At 38.1% G+C, this 20,728-nt stretch overlaps 5 protein-coding genes across 8 annotated transcripts; 3 read left to right on the top strand and 2 right to left on the bottom strand.

The window, feature by feature from the left end:
• The first annotated feature begins 208 nt into the window (after nt 1–208).
• LOC119987154 (vacuolar protein sorting-associated protein 55 homolog) lies at nt 209–2,367 on the top strand. 4 transcript variants are annotated; one of them, XM_038831949.1, is made up of 5 exons: nt 209–356; nt 1,042–1,157; nt 1,239–1,305; nt 1,811–1,895; nt 2,005–2,367. In XM_038831949.1, the coding sequence occupies exons 2-5, from the start codon at nt 1,059–1,061 to the stop codon at nt 2,195–2,197; spliced, it is 444 nt and encodes a 147-aa protein (XP_038687877.1). In that variant the 5' UTR covers nt 209–356; nt 1,042–1,058; the 3' UTR covers nt 2,198–2,367. The 4 variants fall into 4 exon arrangements, with proteins under 4 accessions (XP_038687877.1, XP_038687878.1, XP_038687879.1 ...); XM_038831950.1 differs by having other exon boundaries at nt 1,039–1,157; XM_038831951.1 differs by having other exon boundaries at nt 214–356; nt 1,266–1,305.
• Nucleotides 2,368–2,566: 199 nt separating this feature from the next.
• Nucleotides 2,567–4,016, bottom strand: LOC119987155. Its single transcript, XM_038831953.1, has 2 exons — nt 3,673–4,016; nt 2,567–2,877 (listed from the first exon to the last, which is right to left on the bottom strand). Exon 1 carries the CDS (start codon nt 3,982–3,984, stop codon nt 3,691–3,693), a length of 294 nt encoding a protein of 97 aa, XP_038687881.1. The 5' UTR covers nt 3,985–4,016; the 3' UTR covers nt 2,567–2,877; nt 3,673–3,690.
• A 98-nt stretch (nt 4,017–4,114) lies between these two features.
• LOC119987152 (phosphoacetylglucosamine mutase) lies at nt 4,115–8,587 on the top strand. Its single transcript, XM_038831946.1, has 9 exons — nt 4,115–4,256; nt 4,351–4,613; nt 5,423–5,542; nt 5,654–5,796; nt 5,879–6,130; nt 6,396–6,814; nt 6,912–7,081; nt 7,976–8,072; nt 8,284–8,587. Exons 1-9 carry the CDS (start codon nt 4,196–4,198, stop codon nt 8,439–8,441), a joined length of 1,683 nt encoding a protein of 560 aa, XP_038687874.1. The 5' UTR covers nt 4,115–4,195; the 3' UTR covers nt 8,442–8,587.
• A 156-nt stretch (nt 8,588–8,743) lies between these two features.
• Nucleotides 8,744–14,447, top strand: LOC119987151 (BUD13 homolog). The gene is made up of 9 exons (XM_038831945.1): nt 8,744–9,591; nt 10,017–10,239; nt 10,337–11,396; nt 11,816–11,880; nt 11,971–12,032; nt 12,786–12,889; nt 13,632–13,704; nt 13,787–13,967; nt 14,068–14,447. The coding sequence occupies exons 2-9, from the start codon at nt 10,041–10,043 to the stop codon at nt 14,151–14,153; spliced, it is 1,830 nt and encodes a 609-aa protein (XP_038687873.1). The 5' UTR covers nt 8,744–9,591; nt 10,017–10,040; the 3' UTR covers nt 14,154–14,447.
• Nucleotides 14,296–20,008, bottom strand: LOC119987153 (dynamin-related protein 1E-like). Its single transcript, XM_038831948.1, has 15 exons — nt 19,710–20,008; nt 19,420–19,483; nt 19,178–19,285; nt 18,514–18,615; nt 18,202–18,252; nt 18,058–18,119; nt 17,735–17,825; nt 17,597–17,661; nt 16,890–17,084; nt 16,673–16,792; nt 16,515–16,585; nt 16,064–16,289; nt 15,619–15,669; nt 15,164–15,532; nt 14,296–14,895 (listed from the first exon to the last, which is right to left on the bottom strand). The coding sequence occupies exons 1-15, from the start codon at nt 19,839–19,841 to the stop codon at nt 14,770–14,772; spliced, it is 1,833 nt and encodes a 610-aa protein (XP_038687876.1). The 5' UTR covers nt 19,842–20,008; the 3' UTR covers nt 14,296–14,769.
• Nucleotides 20,009–20,728: the final 720 nt, after the last annotated feature.

Genomic DNA, 20,728 nt, shown 5'->3' with positions numbered 1-20,728 from the left:
GAAACAGAGGGAAAGATATTACCGAATACCGATTACTGTTTTACTCAGTCCGGTAAAAAAAACAACAAAAACAAAACCTATTGTCCGTCATACACCCCTACGGCTCTACCTACCATACAACCGACATTTTTTTATTAATTAATTATTTTTCTTTCTTACCTTCTTCAACAAAAGCTCTATCATTGTAAAGATCATATTTTTTTACTTTATTCGTATTGATTCTCATTTGGGTGTATTATCGGTACAACATCTGCAACAGTGTTCTGTTGAACAATTCACTGGATTGTATGGTTACCGTATAGAACCCTAGAATTAGACACAGTTCCTCATAGCCTGGAACCAGGCTTCCTGTTCTGGTGAGTACTCCTTCCAATTTCTTCGAAGTTTGATTTCTTTTGTTTTGAGTGTCAGTTTCTGGGTTTGTTTCCAGATCTTGCTTACTGTGTTTTTTGGGGGAAATTTATGGATCGTAGGAATTCAACAACTCATGTAGCGTGAGATTTGGGATTTTTTTTTTCATTCTTATATTTTTGTTTTCTGTTTTGAATCTGAAAAGCCGCAAAGAAATCTGGGATGTTAGATTCAAAATGAGTTTCTCATTGGATTATGGGGTGAACGTCCAATGAAAGTCAAAAACCTTTCTGGCCTATGATTGTGTTATTTCTGTATCTAGGGTCTTCTACAATGTTATTATGGTTCATTTAGTTTCTTGTCATTGAACAGAATTCCATAATTTTGATTGGAACTACCAGAATGTGCTAGTGTAGGTCCTTATGCAGTGTGATTTCTGCTTAAATTCTCCCAATTCCTTCAAACCTTAAATTGGCATGAAAGGGGCCATTATAGCTGCTGTAAAACTGTAATCTGGATGTTCAATGAATTAATATCCTCTTCATTAGCACTACACCATTGCAAACTTCTGTTATCAACATTTTTTGTCTGTCTGAATAGTTTATCTAACAGTCACACCACACCTAAACCAAAAGAATGCCTACTTTTTTTTAATATACTTAATAAAACTCTTTCTTTCAATTCTAGGAGGCGAGGCAGCTTTGAATATGGCAGACTTACCTGGTTACTGCCGTGCCTGCTTGCATACTGGAAAACTTGCTTTTTTGGCAATTCTAGTTTCTGGAGGGATTGTCTTGCAAATTTTGGTAAGGACTCACGGTTGGCTGTTAATCCTTGGACAACTTATAGGCATTTTTAATGGCATTTTTATGCTTAAATAACCATAGTCTGATTTATTGTGTGCATCATGGCAGGCTTGTGCTTTGTACAATAATTGGTGGCCAATGCTAACTGGTAAGGGTTTCTGCCCTAATTCATAAGTTTAAACCCTTTTTATAAAGGTTTCTTGACCGGTAAGGGTTCTGCTATTTGGTGGCCAATGCTTATCAGTATTTTTCTAGTGAGCGTGCTAGTGGCTTTTCTTTTCATTGTTCATTATTCCTTTTAGCTAGCAAGCTCAGGAGCATTGTTTCTTGTTCTCTTAAATCGGTTTGATGATTCATCAGAAACTTTTTCATGCAGTAGAGAGGCCTTCAAAGTCTTCACTGTTCCTGTAAGCTAATTTAATTTGGGAAGAAGAAGTAATAAGAACCACTACAGATAAACTTTTGATTGAACGGAAACTGTTGTTTTTCTTATTGGTTACGCAATGTATGAGACCTATTTAGTGAATTGGGGAATTACAAAGAAAATGATGTCTTATTGTTTTCTGTCTTTATAGCAGTGCTTATGCATGAATGACTGAACCACACTGGAAGTAAGGTTCTCATATTGGTTTTCCATGGTTTTCTTATTGCAGTAATAATGTATGTGCTTCTTCCAATGCCTTTGCTATTCTTTGCTGGGTCCGATAGTTATTCTCTTATATCCGAATCTGATAATAGGTTAGTTTACATCCTTCAAACTAAGTGTACGTAAGATTGGCTGCTGCCACTCTCTCGCACTCAACTCTCTCTTTTTTCTACTGCATGGTGATTGATACACATACAACAGTTGGGTCAATGCAACCAAGTTCTTGACGGGAGCGTCAGCGATTGGAAGCATTGCTATCCCAACTATCCTGAAGCATGCTGGTGTTATCGGTTGGGGTGCGCTTGCAATGGAACTTTCATCCTTCTTTGTACTTGTGATGGCTATTATGTGTTACATTAGAATGGGCGAGGATGATGATTACAACATGTTTTAATATTTCAAAATGTCCCCACATTTCTCCTCATACCACTTAGATTATGAACAATTATGGATATCAAAATTATGAACATGTAATTGCCACTTAGATTATGGACAATTATGGACATGTAATGCTTCCGTTTAATATTTGACTCTCACTGAAAGCCTCAACTTGATTTGTGGAAACAAGTGTGTATTATTTTTCATTGCTTCATGACTGGAATGTGATAGTATGTAAACTGAATTTGGTCAATCAGAATCAATGTATACTTTGCAAATTGAATTTCAAATGGCATTGAAGAAAACAACACTGAAACATATATAACTGCCTCCAATACAAAATCTAAAGAAAGAAATAGTATAATTCACTCAAATGAAGACAATAGGTGCTAAAACCACGAGCCCAATCCCATCTGTAGCAAAACAATATCCATAACAAGGTAGAGCAAAATCAATAGTGCAAAAATATAACAAACTCTAATACATTATCAAGATTATGGATACTTGTTCCATTTGATTTTGAGACATTTCCATTGTCTTGTTCAAGTACTTTAGACAATCAACTGCAGCTAATGGGATTCAAAACACTAAAAATACAGACACGAACCAACGTGGTTGGATTTGCAATTTTTTTTTTCACCCACCAACATGGACAAGATCATCCCTTCAGTTGCATCCATTGAAGTCATCTAGTTACTGCAGAAAAAGAGCCACAACCATGTGAGCCATACAGAACTGTTCAGTTAAAATGAGGAGCTCATGCAACTGAGCATCAAATAAAGAGCACAAACAAGTATCAGCTGGATTTCCGAGATAAAATACTATGCCAGCCACTCATTATTTCCCCGTATGCCACACCATGTCATTGCAAAATCTACAGAATCTATGGAAGGATATATATTCAGGCAAAATCTACGGAAGGGAGTAGATATTTAGTCATGTCTCTTGGTTCCTAATATTGGTCATGGGATTTGGTTTAAAGTGCAGAAGATGCTCTGTGGACAACACCATGCGGTTGTTCTTTGATTCTAAAGAACATCAGAACCAATTGAACAGTTCACACCAAGACGACATATAAGATTGGGCGAAGCCCATACGGAAGAAATTGGACTCCTAACCCCTCTCCAGAAGTGGCAGTGGCAGTGGCAGGCCCCCAGAACCAGAAAAATACTCCTGGCTGATTCGACCAACACCCGACCTTAGCGACCTTAAGCCCTGATTCCTATCATTAGTTCTTCCTACCGAAACATATCACCCTCCAAAACTCAGAAAAGTTTAACACCTTTCAGAATTCCCAGTAAAATCCATTACTCAATCAACACAATTGCTAATCCAAACAACCTTAACATAAAAGCATAGAAGACAACAAAATTTGCATTATGTTTCAAGCAATTTCAAGCCCTTCTGATCCTTCAATATCGAAATACAGATAAGTACAAAAAAGGAGCTCAATTTTCTCTCTTTTCATCCACTTTATTTCATGTTACATACCAGATTGTTTTCCTTCACTCAGAACACTACGCGGAACTGCGGCGCATCGTCGCCAATAGCAGGAAGAAGCTCCCAGCGGCAGGGCTCGAGGTCCTCAGAAACGGGACAGAAGCCAGCGAGAGTCACTTTGTCTCCGGTTGCAGCGACCGACCCGAACTCAAATACAGTGACACCAACAGCTGGTCTGGGAACCTCTACGGCACCGTTCATTCCAGGAACCTCAGCCACCGAGGTTTCGAGTTTCGAGGCGGATTTAGGCTTGGATTCGGGTTGCGCCTGTGGCTTGCCCTTGAACCAGGAAAGAAGACCCATTTGGGTGGCGATGAGGCTGTGAACCAAAGAGGGGCTAGGGTTTTTGATTGGAGTTGAATTTTTGCCAAATAACGGTTCTTTATTTGACGGAAACTACGAGATGAACAAAACGCTCCGTTTCGTCACCTAATTGACCAAATCAAATTCACAGATACCGAGAACTGACTAGTCACTAGTCTTCCTCTTTGTTTTTGTGCGGAGCTTCAACGCCATGAACGAAGAACAGACTTCACTCCTCCTCCACTCATGCTCTCGCTTTCCTCCTCCAAAAGGTTCTCATTCAGCCTCAATCGGGAACTCTTGTTGTATCTCAAATTACAAATCTTGATCTCATTTTCTTCTTTTTTTTGAACTTTTACGTTGCAGGAGTGCGGCTGTCGTATGGTACGGCTGGGTTCAGAGAAGACGCATCGATCCTCCAATCAACGGTGTTCAGGGTTGGTATACTGGCGGCATTGAGATCGCTGAAGACCCGATCGGTGATTGGGCTGATGATCACTGCCTCACACAACAAGGTCTCTGATAACGGCGTCAAGATTGCTGACCCAAATGGTGGTATGCTGTCTCAGGACTGGGAGCCCTTCGCTGACGCCCTCGCCAATGCCCCCACACCTGAACAATTTCTTCAGGTATGTTCTAATTGTGTATGCTTGTAACATTTAACGGTAGAGGTGACATTTTAGGGCATAGTAAATGTCCTGTGTACTCTGTGCAGTGCAAATATATATATTTATGCTTTTCTAGACAAATGGCTCATGGATGGCTTAGCTCAGGAAGGGAACCTGCCTGGGGAAGGCACTGTTTGTTCTAGACTCTCGAGTGTTAGTTTTAGGGCACCCAGGGGTGCTTGGGATAGGCTATTTCATAGACCTATCATTTCAGTCGAGAATGAGGAGGATGGGAGTGGTTACCCTGTTCTCCTGTTCACTTCCCCTAAGAGTAAGTTGTTCAAACAATCTTAATACCTTTTCCTTAGGGTATGGAGCCACTACCAAGTATAGTATAGCATCTTTGACATGTTCTCAATTGTTTTGAATAGGGTGTTTAGTTTGGTTGATCAGTCCTACTACCAGTAAGGATGAGTTTTTGTAAATAGGGAATAAAAGGGGTTTCAAGTGTGGTTTTACATGCGTTTACCATTTAGAACTATTATGAATGTTTAGGAGCTTTGAGACTGAAACCAACATTCTTTTCTTTCTTTACTGGGAGATATATTTAGATTAGATTAGATGGATTGTGATGGATTGCAAATTAGAGCCTAGTGAAGCATTCATTAATAAATTTAAGTTTCATGGAAAAACTTATTTGGCAATGATTGATTTGTAGGATCTGCTTAGGTTGCTGAAACTACACATATCTATTGTGTTTTATTCTCAGATGGCTTACATCTGAGTGTACATTAACTTCAAATGGTGATGCCTTAACTTGTCTTACGCAGTTATTGACAGATTTTGTAAAGAAGGAAAACATCCCTTTTGATGGACAGCAGTCGGCAGAGATATTATTGGGAAGAGACACTAGGCCTAGTGGTGGATCTCTGCTTGAGGCTGCCAAACAAGTATAGCATTTTTAATTGCCATCAAGTTTTGGAATTTCACTTCTCTCTGTCCCTTTGTCTCTCTTTTTTCTTTTAAAGGGGTTTCATTTTTATTTTATTCTTGATTGAAAGGGCATTAGTTCAATTATTGGAGCAGTTTTCTATGACATGGGAATTGTAACATCGCCACAATTGCACTGGATGGTTCGTGCTAGGAATAAGGGCATGAAAGCTACTGAACTTGATTACTTTGATCAGCTGTCAAGCTCTTTTAGGTTAGAGTTGAATTTCAATAGTTGTTTTAGTTCAACTTTTATCCACCAACTATCATCAGTTAGTGTCTTTATTGATCTATAGGTGCTTGATTGATTTGATCCCATATGGAAGTGGTATCAGTAAGACGGTGGATGACATATTGGTTGTGGATGGGGCTAATGGTGTGGGCGGAGAAAAGCTTGAAGCTCTAAAGAAAATGTTGGATGATTTGGTTATTGATGTTCGTAATTGTGGAAAAGGAAGTGGCATACTGAATGAAGGAGTTGGTGCTGATTATGTGCAGAAAGAGAAGGTTATTCCGCAAGAATTTGGGTCTATGGATGTGGGGTTAAGGTCAGGCTCTCTGCATTTTTTGATTGTAAATTCATATTGGTTGTCGATCGTAGAGCAAAACCTTTCTGTTTCTATAAAGTTACTCTAATTTGCTGCTTGACTTGGTTATACTTTTTTGTTTGAGAAAAAACAAGAGAAGCATCATAAGTTCATTTTTCTCTGAAGGATAGGACGGGACAGGACAGAGTAGTTTATGCTAAGTTATGCTAAGATTGATTTTGACAGGGGAAAGAGGACTAACTGCATTCATGGTTCTAGTTTTCAGGTGTGCCAGTCTGGATGGAGATGCAGATCGTCTTGTGTATTTTTCTGTACCTTCAAATGTTAGCAGCTATATTAATCTTGTTGATGGGGATAAGATATTATCTTTATTTGCTATATTCATCAAGGAGCAGCTAAGTATTCTCCAAGAGGCAGCAGATGAAAAAGTAAAAGCTATTCACCATGCTCGTGTTGGTGTTGTACAGACTGCTTATGCCAATGGTGCATCCACAGAGTACCTAAAGCAGTTGGGCCTAGAAGTTGTGTTTACTCCAACGGGAGTAAAGTACTTACATGATAAAGCTGCACAGTATGATATTGGGATCTATTTTGAAGCAAATGGCCATGGCACCATCTTATTCTCAGAATCTTTTGTGGCTTCGTTAGAAACCATAAAACATGAGCCTTCTTCAGCATCTATAGGTATCTTTGCTCTGTTTTTTTTTTTACAATCCTCATAGTGTTTATATTATTTTTCTAAGCCATATAGACTACATAACGTTTTTTTGGTCAATTTCAGAACAGCACAATGCTGTGCTGAGACTTTTGGCAGTAAGTAAGTTGATCAACCAAGCAGTTGGAGATGCTTTGAGTGGATTGCTTATGGTGGAGGCCATTTTGCGCTACATGGGATGGTCAATACAGAAGTGGAGTGATCTTTATCAAGATCTACCCAGTAGAATGCTTAAGGTCAGTTTCCTTGATACTATTTGTTCAAATAAGGCTTCTCATGCTGTAGTAAAGAAGCATCTAGGTTATCAATTTGTCAATATTCTTTATACTTATGTTGTGTTCCATCTTTTTAGCATATATGAATTCTTAGTGGGCGTTAGCCTGGTTGGTTATACCATTGGTCTTTGTGCACATGAGTGCATGAGGTCGGATCTTCGAGCTACACCGGGTGCAACAATTCTGGAGGTTTACCTGCACGGGCTCTTACCCGGGTTTAAGCGTCTGTCATCGTGGTGCAGGCTGTGGTAGTTAGACCCGGGTTTAGAACCGGCCCTGGGGTTCCGAAGGGGCCGTTGAGTCGGGGGTTTCCCGGTATCAAAAAAAAAAGTGTCATGTCAAAATTTTATAATATAACATCAGCTTTAAGTATAGAATCTGTTTTATTGTTTTCAACATTTTACAATTCAACCTTATGTCTCTCTTTGGTTTCATCTTCTTGGTGGCCTGAAATGAATAAAACTTATATTTGCGTTAGGAAAGAAGATTATTTGCATGGTTCTAATGTTCTACCAATTTGAAGCATTCTATATGAACATATGTGCATTATTGTTTGTGATCAGATTGAAGATATTTTTATCTTTTTGCATGGCTCTCTCCTCATCCTTAAGTCAGTCTCATTTGGACATATTTTTGAGCTGCTTTTGCCATTGACACAAGGTTGCCTATCAGCTGTGGCAAATCCACTTTTTGTTGTGGCTCTCATGACATTTTAATGCAGATGGAGACCGCTTACCCAATAGACTCGCAGATTTGTTAGCTTACATGTGCATTCCTTTTACTCCTGGGATACTTTGATCCTTCTCCTCTTCATCTTGCAAGTTGATGTGTCAACTATTTTCCCTTGTTTATCAGGTGAAAGTTGTAGACAGAACAGCTGTTGTTACGACAAATGCAGAAACTGTTGTTGCGAAGCCCCCAGGCATCCAAGAGGCTATTGATGCTGAAACTGGTAAGTTCGCAGTTTCCTTGCAGAAGCAATTAAATTTTAGCATCATTAAAAAATTCATCCAAGTATCACACTGCATAATTGTACGTGTTTTAGGCTCACTAAGAATAATGTAGTATAGGTAATGTCTGAAAAACCCTCTATAAGCTTGGATAATATTGGGAAAATTTGTCACATTTAAACTAATTATGCGGATTTTCCATCTATGATTCAGCAAAATACCCCCAAGGTCGATCTTTCATACGGCCATCAGGAACAGAGGATGTTATACGTGTATATGCAGAGGCATCCTCGCAAGAAGGAGCAGATAACCTTGCTAGTTCAGTGGCAAAACTTGTGGATCGTTTCCTCGGATTTGGCAGTTCAAGCTGATATTCAATTTATGGATGAGAATACTGATATGATACTGAGTTTCCTTTTCATTTTCCTTTCTGGACTTTTTTTTGTATCTCCTAATTGACTAAGCACAAAGTGTAGCTGCTTCACTGATTCATCATATATAAACATTATTTTATGCATTCCTTCTGCCACCTCAAGTGCAATCTCTTTGTTTTCAGGTATCATGATCAAGTACATCTCTACAGTTATAAATAAAACTTAATGGATAAACATGCTTTGTCATTCAAAAACTTCATTACAATTCCAAGTTCTCTGTCTCATAACTCAAAAACATTCTCACATTCGTCACATAATTGAAACCCAAAGACAAGCAGGAAATCTCATCTCAATCAAAGGAATCTGCCATGCTTATTAGGATCCTGCATCTTTTTCTGGGCTCTAAAATTAGTTTCTAGGGTTGGTTTCGTTACCTAAAACCTCATTCTTCTGGTCATTACTCAACGACCCATTTGAATGTTTGATGATAGGAGTCGAATTCACTATTAGCTCCTCAGATCTGGCAGGTTTTGGGCGTCTTTGAAGAGGTGGTTCTTTGGTTCCAAAATTGGACCTTGACCGACGCGGATATCTCCTCCTGTGAACTTAGAAGGCGCAAAGGGGCCTATGAGGAGGGAGATTTGACGGGCTCGGATTGGAAGAAAAACAGAGAGAGGGCTAGAAGAATAGTATTTAAAGAAACAACGACGAAAATGAACGGCTTGTATAGAGGTTGGTGAGTTGGTGGTGGCTTTGTGAATCACTGAGGGATTGAGGAGATGGACGAGATTGGAAGAGGAACCGGGGCCTGCTGGCCTCGTCCAAGAACTCCATGGTTGCAGTGACAAAGGCGACGACTTCCTCAGCAAGTCAGCCTGCATGCTTGATGATGGGCTTGGGTACTAGAAGATAAGGGGAAACAGTTACAAATTAATTAAGCTTTGCCCATTTAAAAAAGGCCCAATCAACCCAAGCAAAGTTTAGCCCATTTAAGAAAGGCCCAATCAACCCATCCGTAATCCAGTTCTATTCAGAAAGGCTAGTCGAAACTCAAAACCAGCTCCAGCAGAGGGGAAAAGGCCATTCCTAATTCCAAAATTTTCATCCGAAATTTTGTTGGTTCGTGCGAGCGATAGACTCCTCTCAGGTATCTTCTTCTTCTCCTCAATTGTTTTGTTAAACGAGTTGGGAAGTTTTCTTTTCGATTCTCTGCTATTCGTTTCTCCCCTAGGGTTATAGCTGCCCTCGATTTTCTTCTGTTTCAATGCTGGTGCCGCAAACTTTTGTAATTTTTTTGCGTGTTAGCTTGATAGATTTCATCCTTAGCTGAAAAAAAATTATTCTTTGATTTCTTTTGGTTCCTTATAATTTTGTTTGTTATGAAAAATTCTCAGAAGGGACAGAGATTGTATGTGAATCGTTGGAAATTCGATAAAATATAATTTCCTATGGTGATGAACTTGATTGTTGGTTTATTATAAATGAACTGAGTAGAATTGAACATTGCCTTCTTCTTCTTGTCTAACACATTCAATTCATTTTCTTCATGAATTATGGATTGGTTTTGATCAGGGAAGCCAACTGATAATAAAAACAATGGCGGCTTTAACTTCTGGATCCAAACCCCTGAAAGAATATCTTAAGCGGTATGAAAGTAAAAATGAAGAAGAGAAGAGAAGGAAGAAGAAGAAGAAGAAAAGCAAACCAGTGGCTACCGGTGTTTTAGTCGTTGACGAAGATCCTGTTTGGCAAAAAGCTGTAAACCTTGAAGAAGATAATGGAGATGAATCTGCTGGTAAAGAGTCGATAAGATTATTTTCTTCTATGTGCTTGGTCTGTTATAGAGTGAGGATTTCTTGGGTCAATCTAATACGTGTTGTTTCTCTATGCAGATGAAGATAAGCCCCAAGTTGATGAAGACGTAGAAGCACAACGAGTGATGAGGCTGGAGCAACTTATGGCTAGACGTGCTTACAATGCAATAGCTGATGATGGAAGTGGTTGGGTTTCACTATCTCCTAAACAAAACGACATTGGGGATCGAAATATTGATATCTCACCGCCTCGTAGACAGAGGGCTCGAAATGACACACCATCACCAGAACGTCAGCGAATGTCTTCTGGTGATGGTAGAGAAAATATGGATTTGGCTCCTCTGCGGCAGCAGCAAACAGACAACAAATCTGGTTTACACGAACATGATGCGGATCCTGCACAAACCACTGTCTTGAGTCCTGACTTGTCTCTACCCCATAAAAGGAGGCTTATGAATGACACACTTTCTCCAGAATATAAATCAAAGCATTCAAGAGAAGATCTTGATTTGTCACCTCCACGGCAGCAGCGCAAAGCTAATTATTCTCCATCACCTCAGCCAGAGGTGAAATCTTTGCGTTCTACTGGTTTGAACAATGACTTGTCTCCTCGTCGTAGACGGAGAGTTAGAAATGATACGACTGAACCTGAATTGATGCCTGCAAGACCAGATACAGATTTGTCACCACCGCGGCAGAGGCGCAAACGATACTGTACTCCATCACCAGATCCTCATACCAAATCAGCGAGTCATGCTGGGAAAAATTCGGATATTTCCCCGCCTAGGCGATCTCATTCTAGAACATCAGAAAGCCACGAGAGGAAGAAACCTGAAAACTTGCCTGACATTACTCGCCGTCAGCGAGGCCCATATGAGGGTGATGCAGATGGTAACTTAAAGCCAGATCTTTCACCCCCAAGGAAAGGCAGGAATCTTTCTCCTCAACATTCACATAGGCGTTCATTAGAAAAGAATACTTCGCGTGTATCATTGGTTGAAGACCTTTCTCCACCAAGAAAAAATGACAAGGTAAATTTAGGTCCTGCTTCCTCAAGAGCAGAGTCGAAAACTGGTTTGATTACTGGGCGGGATGTGAGAGAACAGATCTTCAAAGCTAAGAAGGAAGATGTGTTGAGGTAATATACTGATTCTTATCGTAACTAGCTAAAAAGATTTCCTTTGTGTATACTTTTCTCATTTGGCATGTCATGTTTTCTGTTAAATAAAGTAAGTTCATGCTATCTGTTTAAAGTTTATTTCATTGCTTTCATCGGACGCCACAAAATAGTGATTTAGATAAAATATGATATGATAGATTTGAGTTCTAAATCCCTGACTATTATTTCACTCTGATTTTGATGGCCTTTGATCCATTTCTCGATTACTGTGGATTACTACTGGTTATGTTGATATTTTTGCCTTCATGCTAGCTTCTTTATCCTTTTGGTTTGATTCATATCCAGGCAACTTAAGTATCTTTTCGTGGAACACAGTGAAAAGTGGATTTCGGGATTTGTGGTAACATATGTTTTTATGTCTCTGTACATTTATGTAGGTTTGAGCAGATGGACCCTTCTATAAGCGGACGAGGTGCTGAACCTGTGTATCGTGATAAAAAGGGTCAGTCAATACTAAATATTATTTATTATGACTGATATTTAAGTGAAATCAAATTTGTGCTTTATTCTGTCTCATTCTTGGATGCTTCAGGTGAGCGAATATCGAAGGAGGAGTTCTTAAAATCGAAGCAGAAAATAGAAGAAAAGCCCAAGGTACTGCCTTGAACTTCTTTGGTAATTAACTGTTGGCAACTGGAAATTTTTGGTTTTTTATTGTTGCAATGACTTGATGCTTTCTTTTGATTTATCAATTACTTTGAGAGCAAGCCCTGGTTCAGTAACTGTTGTCGTTACAATTCAGGTCATATTGTAAAATGTAGATTTTGGTAGGTTTTGCACGCTGTCATGTTGAGGTTTTGAAGGATATGGAGATAATCTATTTATTGGAATAATTAGACGACTAGGGAGAACAAAATAATTTTCTGCAAGCTTACATATAAATTTTCAAGAATAAAAACTAAAATTCTCATGAATACATGGAACTACCGTTAATGATTTAACTATATGGGCAATGAGGCCACCACATATTATAACTACTAAAATTTTCATCATATCATCTTCCAAGGAAAATTCGCACTCCATATTGATTATAGCACAGTCAAGCTTTCTAATGTTAGGGTCTTCACATTAAATTTTCCCAAATATCTTGAGCCTTCTTGAAATAGATAAGTTAATTGCATCTTGGTCGATAGCTCTGGAGTTTTAGTGCCCAATATTTCTTCAGCAGTGTATTGCAAAAAAAAAGACAACAGAAAATTTTTTAGAACCCTGCCATCTTCTTGTGTTTTCGTCCTTGATGCTCTTCTGAGTTAGAGTTTGGTTTTTCCTACTTAATTTTGTTTGTTGGTCATCTTGTTTATTTGTCAGCCTTGAGAATCAAATCCTCATTCACTGTTTCTTTATTAGGAAAAGAAGTTGGAATGGGGCAAGGGATTGGCTCAGAAGCGGGAAGCCGAAGCTAGGCTTCAGGAATTTGAAGTGGAGAAGGACAAACCATTTGCACGAACCAGGTGAAACTAAAGAGTCCAAAAATCAACTGAGTTTTAAGTTTTCTTTTATCTAAATCCTCATGTTACTGATTATTTTCTTCCTTTTCCCCAATCCTTTGACTTTCTATTATTGCCAGGACTTGAGCATCTGTTTGAAAACTCAACTTAGCTAATCCTATTCCTTGCTACATGCCTAAATGTTTAATCTCTTGAGCTTGATGAAAATTTTCTTAGGGGTTTGTGAGTATTAATGTGATCAAACCTGAAGTCTCAGTGGATTGACCATTGGTGACCTACAGAAGTTTGTTGATCCATCGTGAACCATAATTCTTCCAATTTCTTCATTTTATAGTGGGAACAAACTGGTTTGCGATGTCAATAACTGTTCATTTCATCCTTGACATTGACATATTTTATACAAACTACATAATTGTGATGTTATGTTACAGCTGTCTTGCTTAATATTTTTTGTGTTTTAGAGCACATACTGAATTTTTTTTTTGCAAAAGAAAGAAAATTTCTGAAATGGATACAGGATCTGTTATCTGCTGACTTAATAGAACGAAGGGAAGTGGAAAGAGAAAATAGATCTAGAGATGCCATTTCTTTAAAATTTGGGTAGGGAACTAGGGTTATGCAGTGAAAGCCTCTTGTTTTTTAGATAAGGTTTTTCTGAGTTGTGTTATTATGTGATGCCGTATGGTACTTTTTTTACCTAGTTTGTGTGTTTGGAAAATCTTATAGCTGCTTGTGTTGTCTGCAGAGATGATCCGGAATTGGACAAAATGATGAAAGATAGAGTGAGATGGGGTGATCCTATGGCACATTTGGTGAAGGTAACCAAATCATATACTTATTGAGTGGTTGAGACTGCAGGTTATTGACATGTATTATGAAATCTCTCATTACGTATTGCAGAAGAAGCATTCAGAACTGGTCCTGCCCGACTTGGGTGACAACGAGAAGATGAAGGAATCAGGGTTCATAGTCCCTCAGGACGTCCCTAGTCATAGCTGGATGAAAAGAGGGTTAGATGCTGCTCCAAATCGATATGGTATAAAACCGGGTAGGCATTGGGATGGTGTCGACCGAAGCAATGGTGAGTTTAATTAAGTGGAGGAAGATTTTCTCACTTGATTATGTAATTTTCAAAACTAAACATATGTGAGGATTAAGTTATGCTATTCTGTCTATTGTAGGCTTTGAGAAGCAAATGTTCAAAAGAACGAATGAGAAACAAGCTACAGAAAGGGAGGCGTATCTTTGGTCGGTGTCTGATATGTAATTATCAATTCTGGAGATTTGATGCCCATGGCAAGACCAGGAGGACTCACTGGGAGGGTAATACGTGTGTTCTCCCCTAAGGGCAGTTGCAATTGCTGGTTGGCAGCCCCCAGTTTTGAATAAAAGAACAGTATCTTAGAATATTGTAATGTGACTTTCTTTTTCTGTTTTGCGAGGTTGATAAGTTATCATTTCCCCTTTTCATTCAGGATAATAGGCTGTCACAGTAAATGTGTACTCAATACTTGTGGTTTAGTTAGGCTAAAAGCGATATTTCCAGCCTTGGATTTCACCAGGTTCTGAAGTAAGAAATTCTTCTTGTTAATGAAAATGAAAAGCTTAATATTGGTGGGTTGCCTCTTGCCACTTCTCCTGGCAACCCTACTGGATTGGAAGAATTTCCAATCATAAGAGTATATATCAAACAGATGTTTTTCAAACAATTTATGCACCGAATTTCTTTCCAAGGATCAAATGTATCTTATGAATTGGATTCAAAGCAAAATTTGAAATTGGCACAGGCAGATTGATCAACTTAGTTGATCTTTGTTGGCACTTATCCTGGTCTAACTAAAGCATCGTTGCATCGTTCTCTACACAATTAGTGACGCTTATCGTTAAGTCCATGTGACTGAATCAATTTCATCCCTTGCTGCCTTGTACAACTCTAGCCTCTTGGCATGCTGCTGCCTCTTTCCCATCAATACAGGATCTTCATCCAGTAACTGTGCAAGTTGCTTTCCCTGCAGAAGGAATGACCATAGTGAACTAAATCACCAAACAAGGAAGCAAACTATAATGATCGTTGCACTCAGGGCACAAACATGGCCACTAATTCGGTTGAGAGATGCTACGACAGTAACAGACAAGTAATGGCAAATATAAAATTCAGTGCCATTGATTTGCTAAAATCTTAAATTTGTAGGAGACCATTCAATCCAATTTTTGCATGAATGGGGGACACAAAGATACACACAGGCAGATTGCAGGGAAACAGGATAGTTTAGTTACCTCCCTTTTGCCCACTTGTACATAAAAGTAATCTAGCAATGACTGTTTGGCCTGCCTCACTTGACAATACACCACGGCCTTTGGAATGGAATGCTTGAGTGTCTCAGATACCATACTGACATAAGAGAATACATTGGTTCCTATCCTGCGGAAGTGTCCCTCTATATACCGTTCTGCATTGGGTACAGTAGGATTTCCACCCTTCTCCATTTCCTGAGGCAGATTCCGGAAGTAATCAACAGTCAAGTACGATGATTCCATTTCCACCAATCGCAAGGTTGTTTTCTTACTATCTTCACGGAACCTCTCCAATGCTTCAGTGGCAGCTGCCGCTATTTCAGCTTGAAGAGTAGGAAAGCGCCTTAACTCCTGTCCAATCTCAGAATATCAACTTTTCTCCTACCCTGATAGTATAACACTGAATTAAAAAACAAATGATTTTTTTGAATCCTGACCTGAGTTTGTACAATTGACTTTCTCACAAGCTCCTTCAAAATAAAGTGAACCTGCAACGAGAATTCCCAAGCAATGAAAAAAATTCAATGTTCCATTAAATGACCAAAGTTGTACAAACGTAGGAAGCAATTCATATAGAAGACAAATTGTACTTTCACAAGCTTGTTAGATGGCATGCATCAATACACTCGTTCAGTCATTCTATTTTATCACTCACATTCCGAGATTGAACATGATATTGTAATGTTCCCATCCTTCATATGTTTATCCATATCTTTTCTAAATAAGTTAATTCAATTAGTATGAAGAATAAATTGATTTGATATCCAAATTTTTTCGAGAAGGCACCTTTAGTTAAAATTACAACAGTGATATGGAAACTAATTTCTCCAAAATTGCATTCTTTGAGCAAAACCTATATGAGATATGGGGAAGAACACTTACAGCATCTACAGAAGCTTCAGCTGGGCCTCTGAAATAATTAAGTGCACCATCAATGAGGCGTCGATAACCTTGTTCAGGTGCAATTAGATGAGGTTGGAATCCATCTGCTGCTGAAACCACGTTCTTTACATTTTGCACTGATAAGTAACGGTCCAATGGAAGCTTTCTCATAGCAGCAGGAAGCTGGTTATCGAAAACTCCATAGATACGATCACCACCAGGTCGCCTGGGATTTGGCAAAACATGTAAGTGAGAAAAAGAAAAAGAAGAAAGAAAAGAGCATAATGTCATACTTTATATGCCACAGTTGCAAATGTGCAACTGATATGATTAAGACCTAATAGAAACCGCAGTTGATTTTGTTCCATCTGTCAGATGAAGGTATTTCCTAAATTTAAATAAGGAAAAGAAACTAAAAAAAATACAGAGGATATGGAGTATTTGAAAGTACCCTCCCTCCAGATGCTCCTTGAAGACCCGCTCAAATGCACGGCACAACTCAAGAATATTGTATAACTGAGCCTGATATACAAGAGACCAACATCAGTGAACACTTTATCCTAAAGAGCATGCCAGTATCGATTATATGCTAGTACAAAATCCACTCACCCCAGGATCAATGGTTACAGCTTTTCCAAGGTAGTTCAACTCTTCTTCAAGTTCATAAATGCTTCTGTTTATCAACGATAAAATACCTGGTATACGTGCTCTGATTACGGACTCCAGATGCTGACCCCATATCAATTCAAATAAGTGGCCAGTAAAATTATTAAAAGACAGAGAACATATCCCCATCGTATCAAACATGTAAGCAACTAGAAATAACCTTTGAGAGAAGTTTCGCTAGATACTCTGAGCCCATATTGTGTGCTATATGTCCATAAATAGGACTAGTGGAAACAAACTCCCGCTCCCTCTGTCTGGCAGCAATCATGTCCACATTTTTATAAATATCTGCTTGAGAACGGTTGACAATCCCAACCCATGGGTTTTGAAGAGGATAAGCCCGCCCTTCAAGAACCTTCAGTTAAGCACATGGGACAAAGAAAGATGTGATGCTAATAGAAATAGTAGTTTACAAACAATATAGTAACAATCCACTCAAACATTACAGGACACTATTCGTCAGCAGCGGCATCATCTAACAAGTTGTTAAACAATGGCTAGAAAAACAATTATCAAGGATATTTAATGAATTATCTCCCCTAAAATTTATCTTGATAAAGGCCTTTCTGATATTCCAATATACAATAAGGACGGATTTCATCATATATCATGCAGCAATAGATAAATCTAGTATTATTTAATTTTAAAGTTCATTTTGCATCACTATCATATCAAACGAAAAGTCATACAGCGTAGTTGACATTCTCAAGTAACAACTAAGGTTTATAGAACAGCCTATTTTTAAGGGCATGATTTGTTGAGTTCAAAACTTTGTGGGACAACCAAGCACACTCATAATCATGTCACAACTAGGGCTAGGGGATATTTCAATAACTATTTATTGAAAACAAAGATACGAAAGCTTACCTCCAAAGCATCTGTGCCCTTGTCCATCAAGTCAATTTTTGTTAAAACACCAAATGTCCTTTCTCCTGTCAGAGAAATATGTAGAAGCATAAACATCAGGTGAAGCATAAAAAAATAACACTTAGAAGAAAGTAATACCTCTTGGATCAACTTCTCTTGAGAGTTTGATAGCATCAGATGTAGCTATATCCTGATTAGCAGGGGTTATTGCCAGAATGATGCTGTTTGGCTACAGTCAAAAAACGATCTATTTATTAGTGCTAACGAGGAATGGAAGTTTCGAATTCTGGAGGACTACCTTAAAACTACTAACAATCATTTGTATTTCCTTCATTCCAAGGATTTCAAGCTACCGATGGCATAGCATACCAAAATACTACTATGAATAGCAGGTATTCCTGCTCTTAACTGAGACAAATAGTTCCATTTTTTGTATGCAAAGAGATAAATATTTCCATTACCTTCTCAACATATGAACGAACCATGTTTTCAATGTCTTGAACAATGCTCTCTGGCTGTCCCTCTGAATATAACAGGAAGTTCTAATTTAGAGTTTAAATAAGAAGAAGCATATGTCAAGCAAAGAAGAGAACATTAAAGTATACCTACAGCAACCTTTGTCAAACCCGGCAAATCTGTCAATGTCAAGTTAACAACTGCCAAGAAATAGAACTTGAATGTCACAAATGAAGAAACCAAAATAATCTATCACACACTAACTCTAAGAATCAGTATCTATGCCATAAATTTTACTGATGCTCTTGTGCAGTCATTGAAAATAATGAAGATATTCTGAATCACCTGATGTGTTTAGAAATTTTAATTTTACAACAATAAATCCAATCATATGCATGCAATAGAACATAATGTGATACTTTCGATGCATGCAACCAGCTTGAAGTTTTAATTACTATTACCATTTGGAGAATAGATGCTGAGATGAATAGGAACAGGAGATATCTGTTTTGACCTTCCAGTCAATCTATCAGTTTCATCTTGGATTTCCTTCTGAACCAGAGCTGCACAAGATGACAGGAGTCAAACAACTTGTTTTTCTTGTAATTTATTTTCAAAGTACATTGGAACCACAAAGTAACACAGAGTAAATCGTGTAACTTAAATGAGAAGCATATTTTAGAAACTTTGGGAAAATTTTCTCTTCTTTTTTTTTGAATGGAAAATGAAATTGAATAAGGAGCACCAAGAAACACTCACCACAATGTCAAAAATTAAATGACAAACAAAAAAAAAATTCAAAATTATCAAAAAGAATGGGAGTCGGGGAACTTCTTGTGCTCAAGTGGGGTGGAAATGAAAGAAAAGGAGATCATTTGATATTGCGTGTTATCAGACAAGTTTTAAGAGAGTTCATATGCTCCAAAATTATATAGAAAAATGATGGCAACTATGAGGCAACACTCATAAGTACAACTAAATAATTTTGGCCAAGAACGAATCAAATCAAATAGTATGTAAAACATATCCAAAACCTAAATAATAAAAGAAATAAAGAACAAAGAATTATGTATCATATGCATATAGAACAAGTAATGAGCAATATCCATATCATAAATGACATACAGAAGTCTGTGAATGTTTTCTTTGGCAAGTGAAGGAACTCTGCATAATCTGGTTGCCCCTGTTCGGTCTTGTGCAGCTGCAGCACTAAGGGCCTCCTTGTCACAATTCCTGATAGGAATATCACAAGAAATTTGCATATATCAAGCAATTAACAAATTGACAAACTGATTTATGCGTTTCTTCAAAATGCAATGTCAATAATACTATCATGGAAGCAAAAAAAATAAATTAAAATCACTAACCTGATCCCCTGGGAAGAAAATCACGCCCAACGATGCTCTCCAAAACTGATGATTTTCCAGAACTCTACATCCACAGCCAAACACTCCAGAAGTTATACCTCAAGAAGAAATATACATATACATAGAGACACACACAGATGATATGACGTTCGCAAATTTTTATATATCAGAGAAAAAAGAGAGAGCGCGACTACATTCACTTCAAAATCTAGACATCCATGATTAATCATTCAGAAAACAAAAAAGAGATGCACAAGCCCAACAGACATTGGGCAAGAGGAGATAGGGACCTGGCCACCGACTACGACAATAGAAGGAAGGGCCTCCCAGAGAGTAGGCAGAGCTGCGTTATCTCCGACATGATCGCCGAGAACCGTACACGCTCTCTGTAATCTATTAACCAAACCGATCAAGCTCTCCATCGTCGCCACTTGAGAAAAAACAGCTCTATCTCTCTCTAGAATTTGTGGTTCAGAAACCCTAGACGAAGAAGTATCTGAACTAGAACGAACAAGCGAGACGAGAATGCAGGAAGCGAGAAAGAGAAGAGAGAAGAAGTAGAGAAGAAGAGGAAGGAGAGTGAGAGCTATTTTCGCTGTTTTTTGGAAAAATAATAAAAATAATAATTATGTGATTCGTGGGCCTGGCTGGGAGAAAGGTTATTTAGGTGGGAGTGGGAGTGGGAATGTGGGATATCATATGATAACTTGCCACATCAGCAGACTTTTTGAATTCCGTTGGACTCTTTTGATTTGTTTTTTGAATTTTGTCCATGTCAGTTATCATCTTTTCCAGTTCGTGTATATTTTTATATTTATTAGATTCAGGTGCCTGTTTGGTAGGGAATTTGAATGTTGTGACTCCGTTTTTGCCGCTCTTGTATTCTGTGGGAAGACTCGGCTTCTCTTTGGTCAATTGCTGGAGACTAGAGGGAATAGGGTTATAAAAAATTATTCATATAATCAAATTGCTCAGTCCGTTATTTTTTAGAAGTTACATATTTTTTTTAAAGATTGACCAACAATCTAAATTACCGACCGATTGATCGGTTAAATTCATGTCAAAAAATATAAATTTGTCGGGCACATTCAATTTTGACAACTTAAGAACATCTTTATCATATTACCTTTAACATATCCTTTGAAATATCGACAAGATGTCAGTTTACATATTACATAAAAATTATCCTATCGTATTAATTACTATCATATTATTTACTTTATTAAAATAATAATTTCTTTTTCTTTCCTTCATATTTTATTATTACAAAACGTTCACAAAACTTCCCTCATGTTGTTGTGTTTAAACT

Source organism: Tripterygium wilfordii, chromosome 20 (genome assembly GCF_013401445.1).
Source record: "Tripterygium wilfordii isolate XIE 37 chromosome 20, ASM1340144v1, whole genome shotgun sequence".
Classification (NCBI taxonomy): domain Eukaryota; kingdom Viridiplantae; phylum Streptophyta; class Magnoliopsida; order Celastrales; family Celastraceae; genus Tripterygium; species Tripterygium wilfordii.
This window is presented reverse-complemented; position numbering and strand designations above follow the sequence as displayed.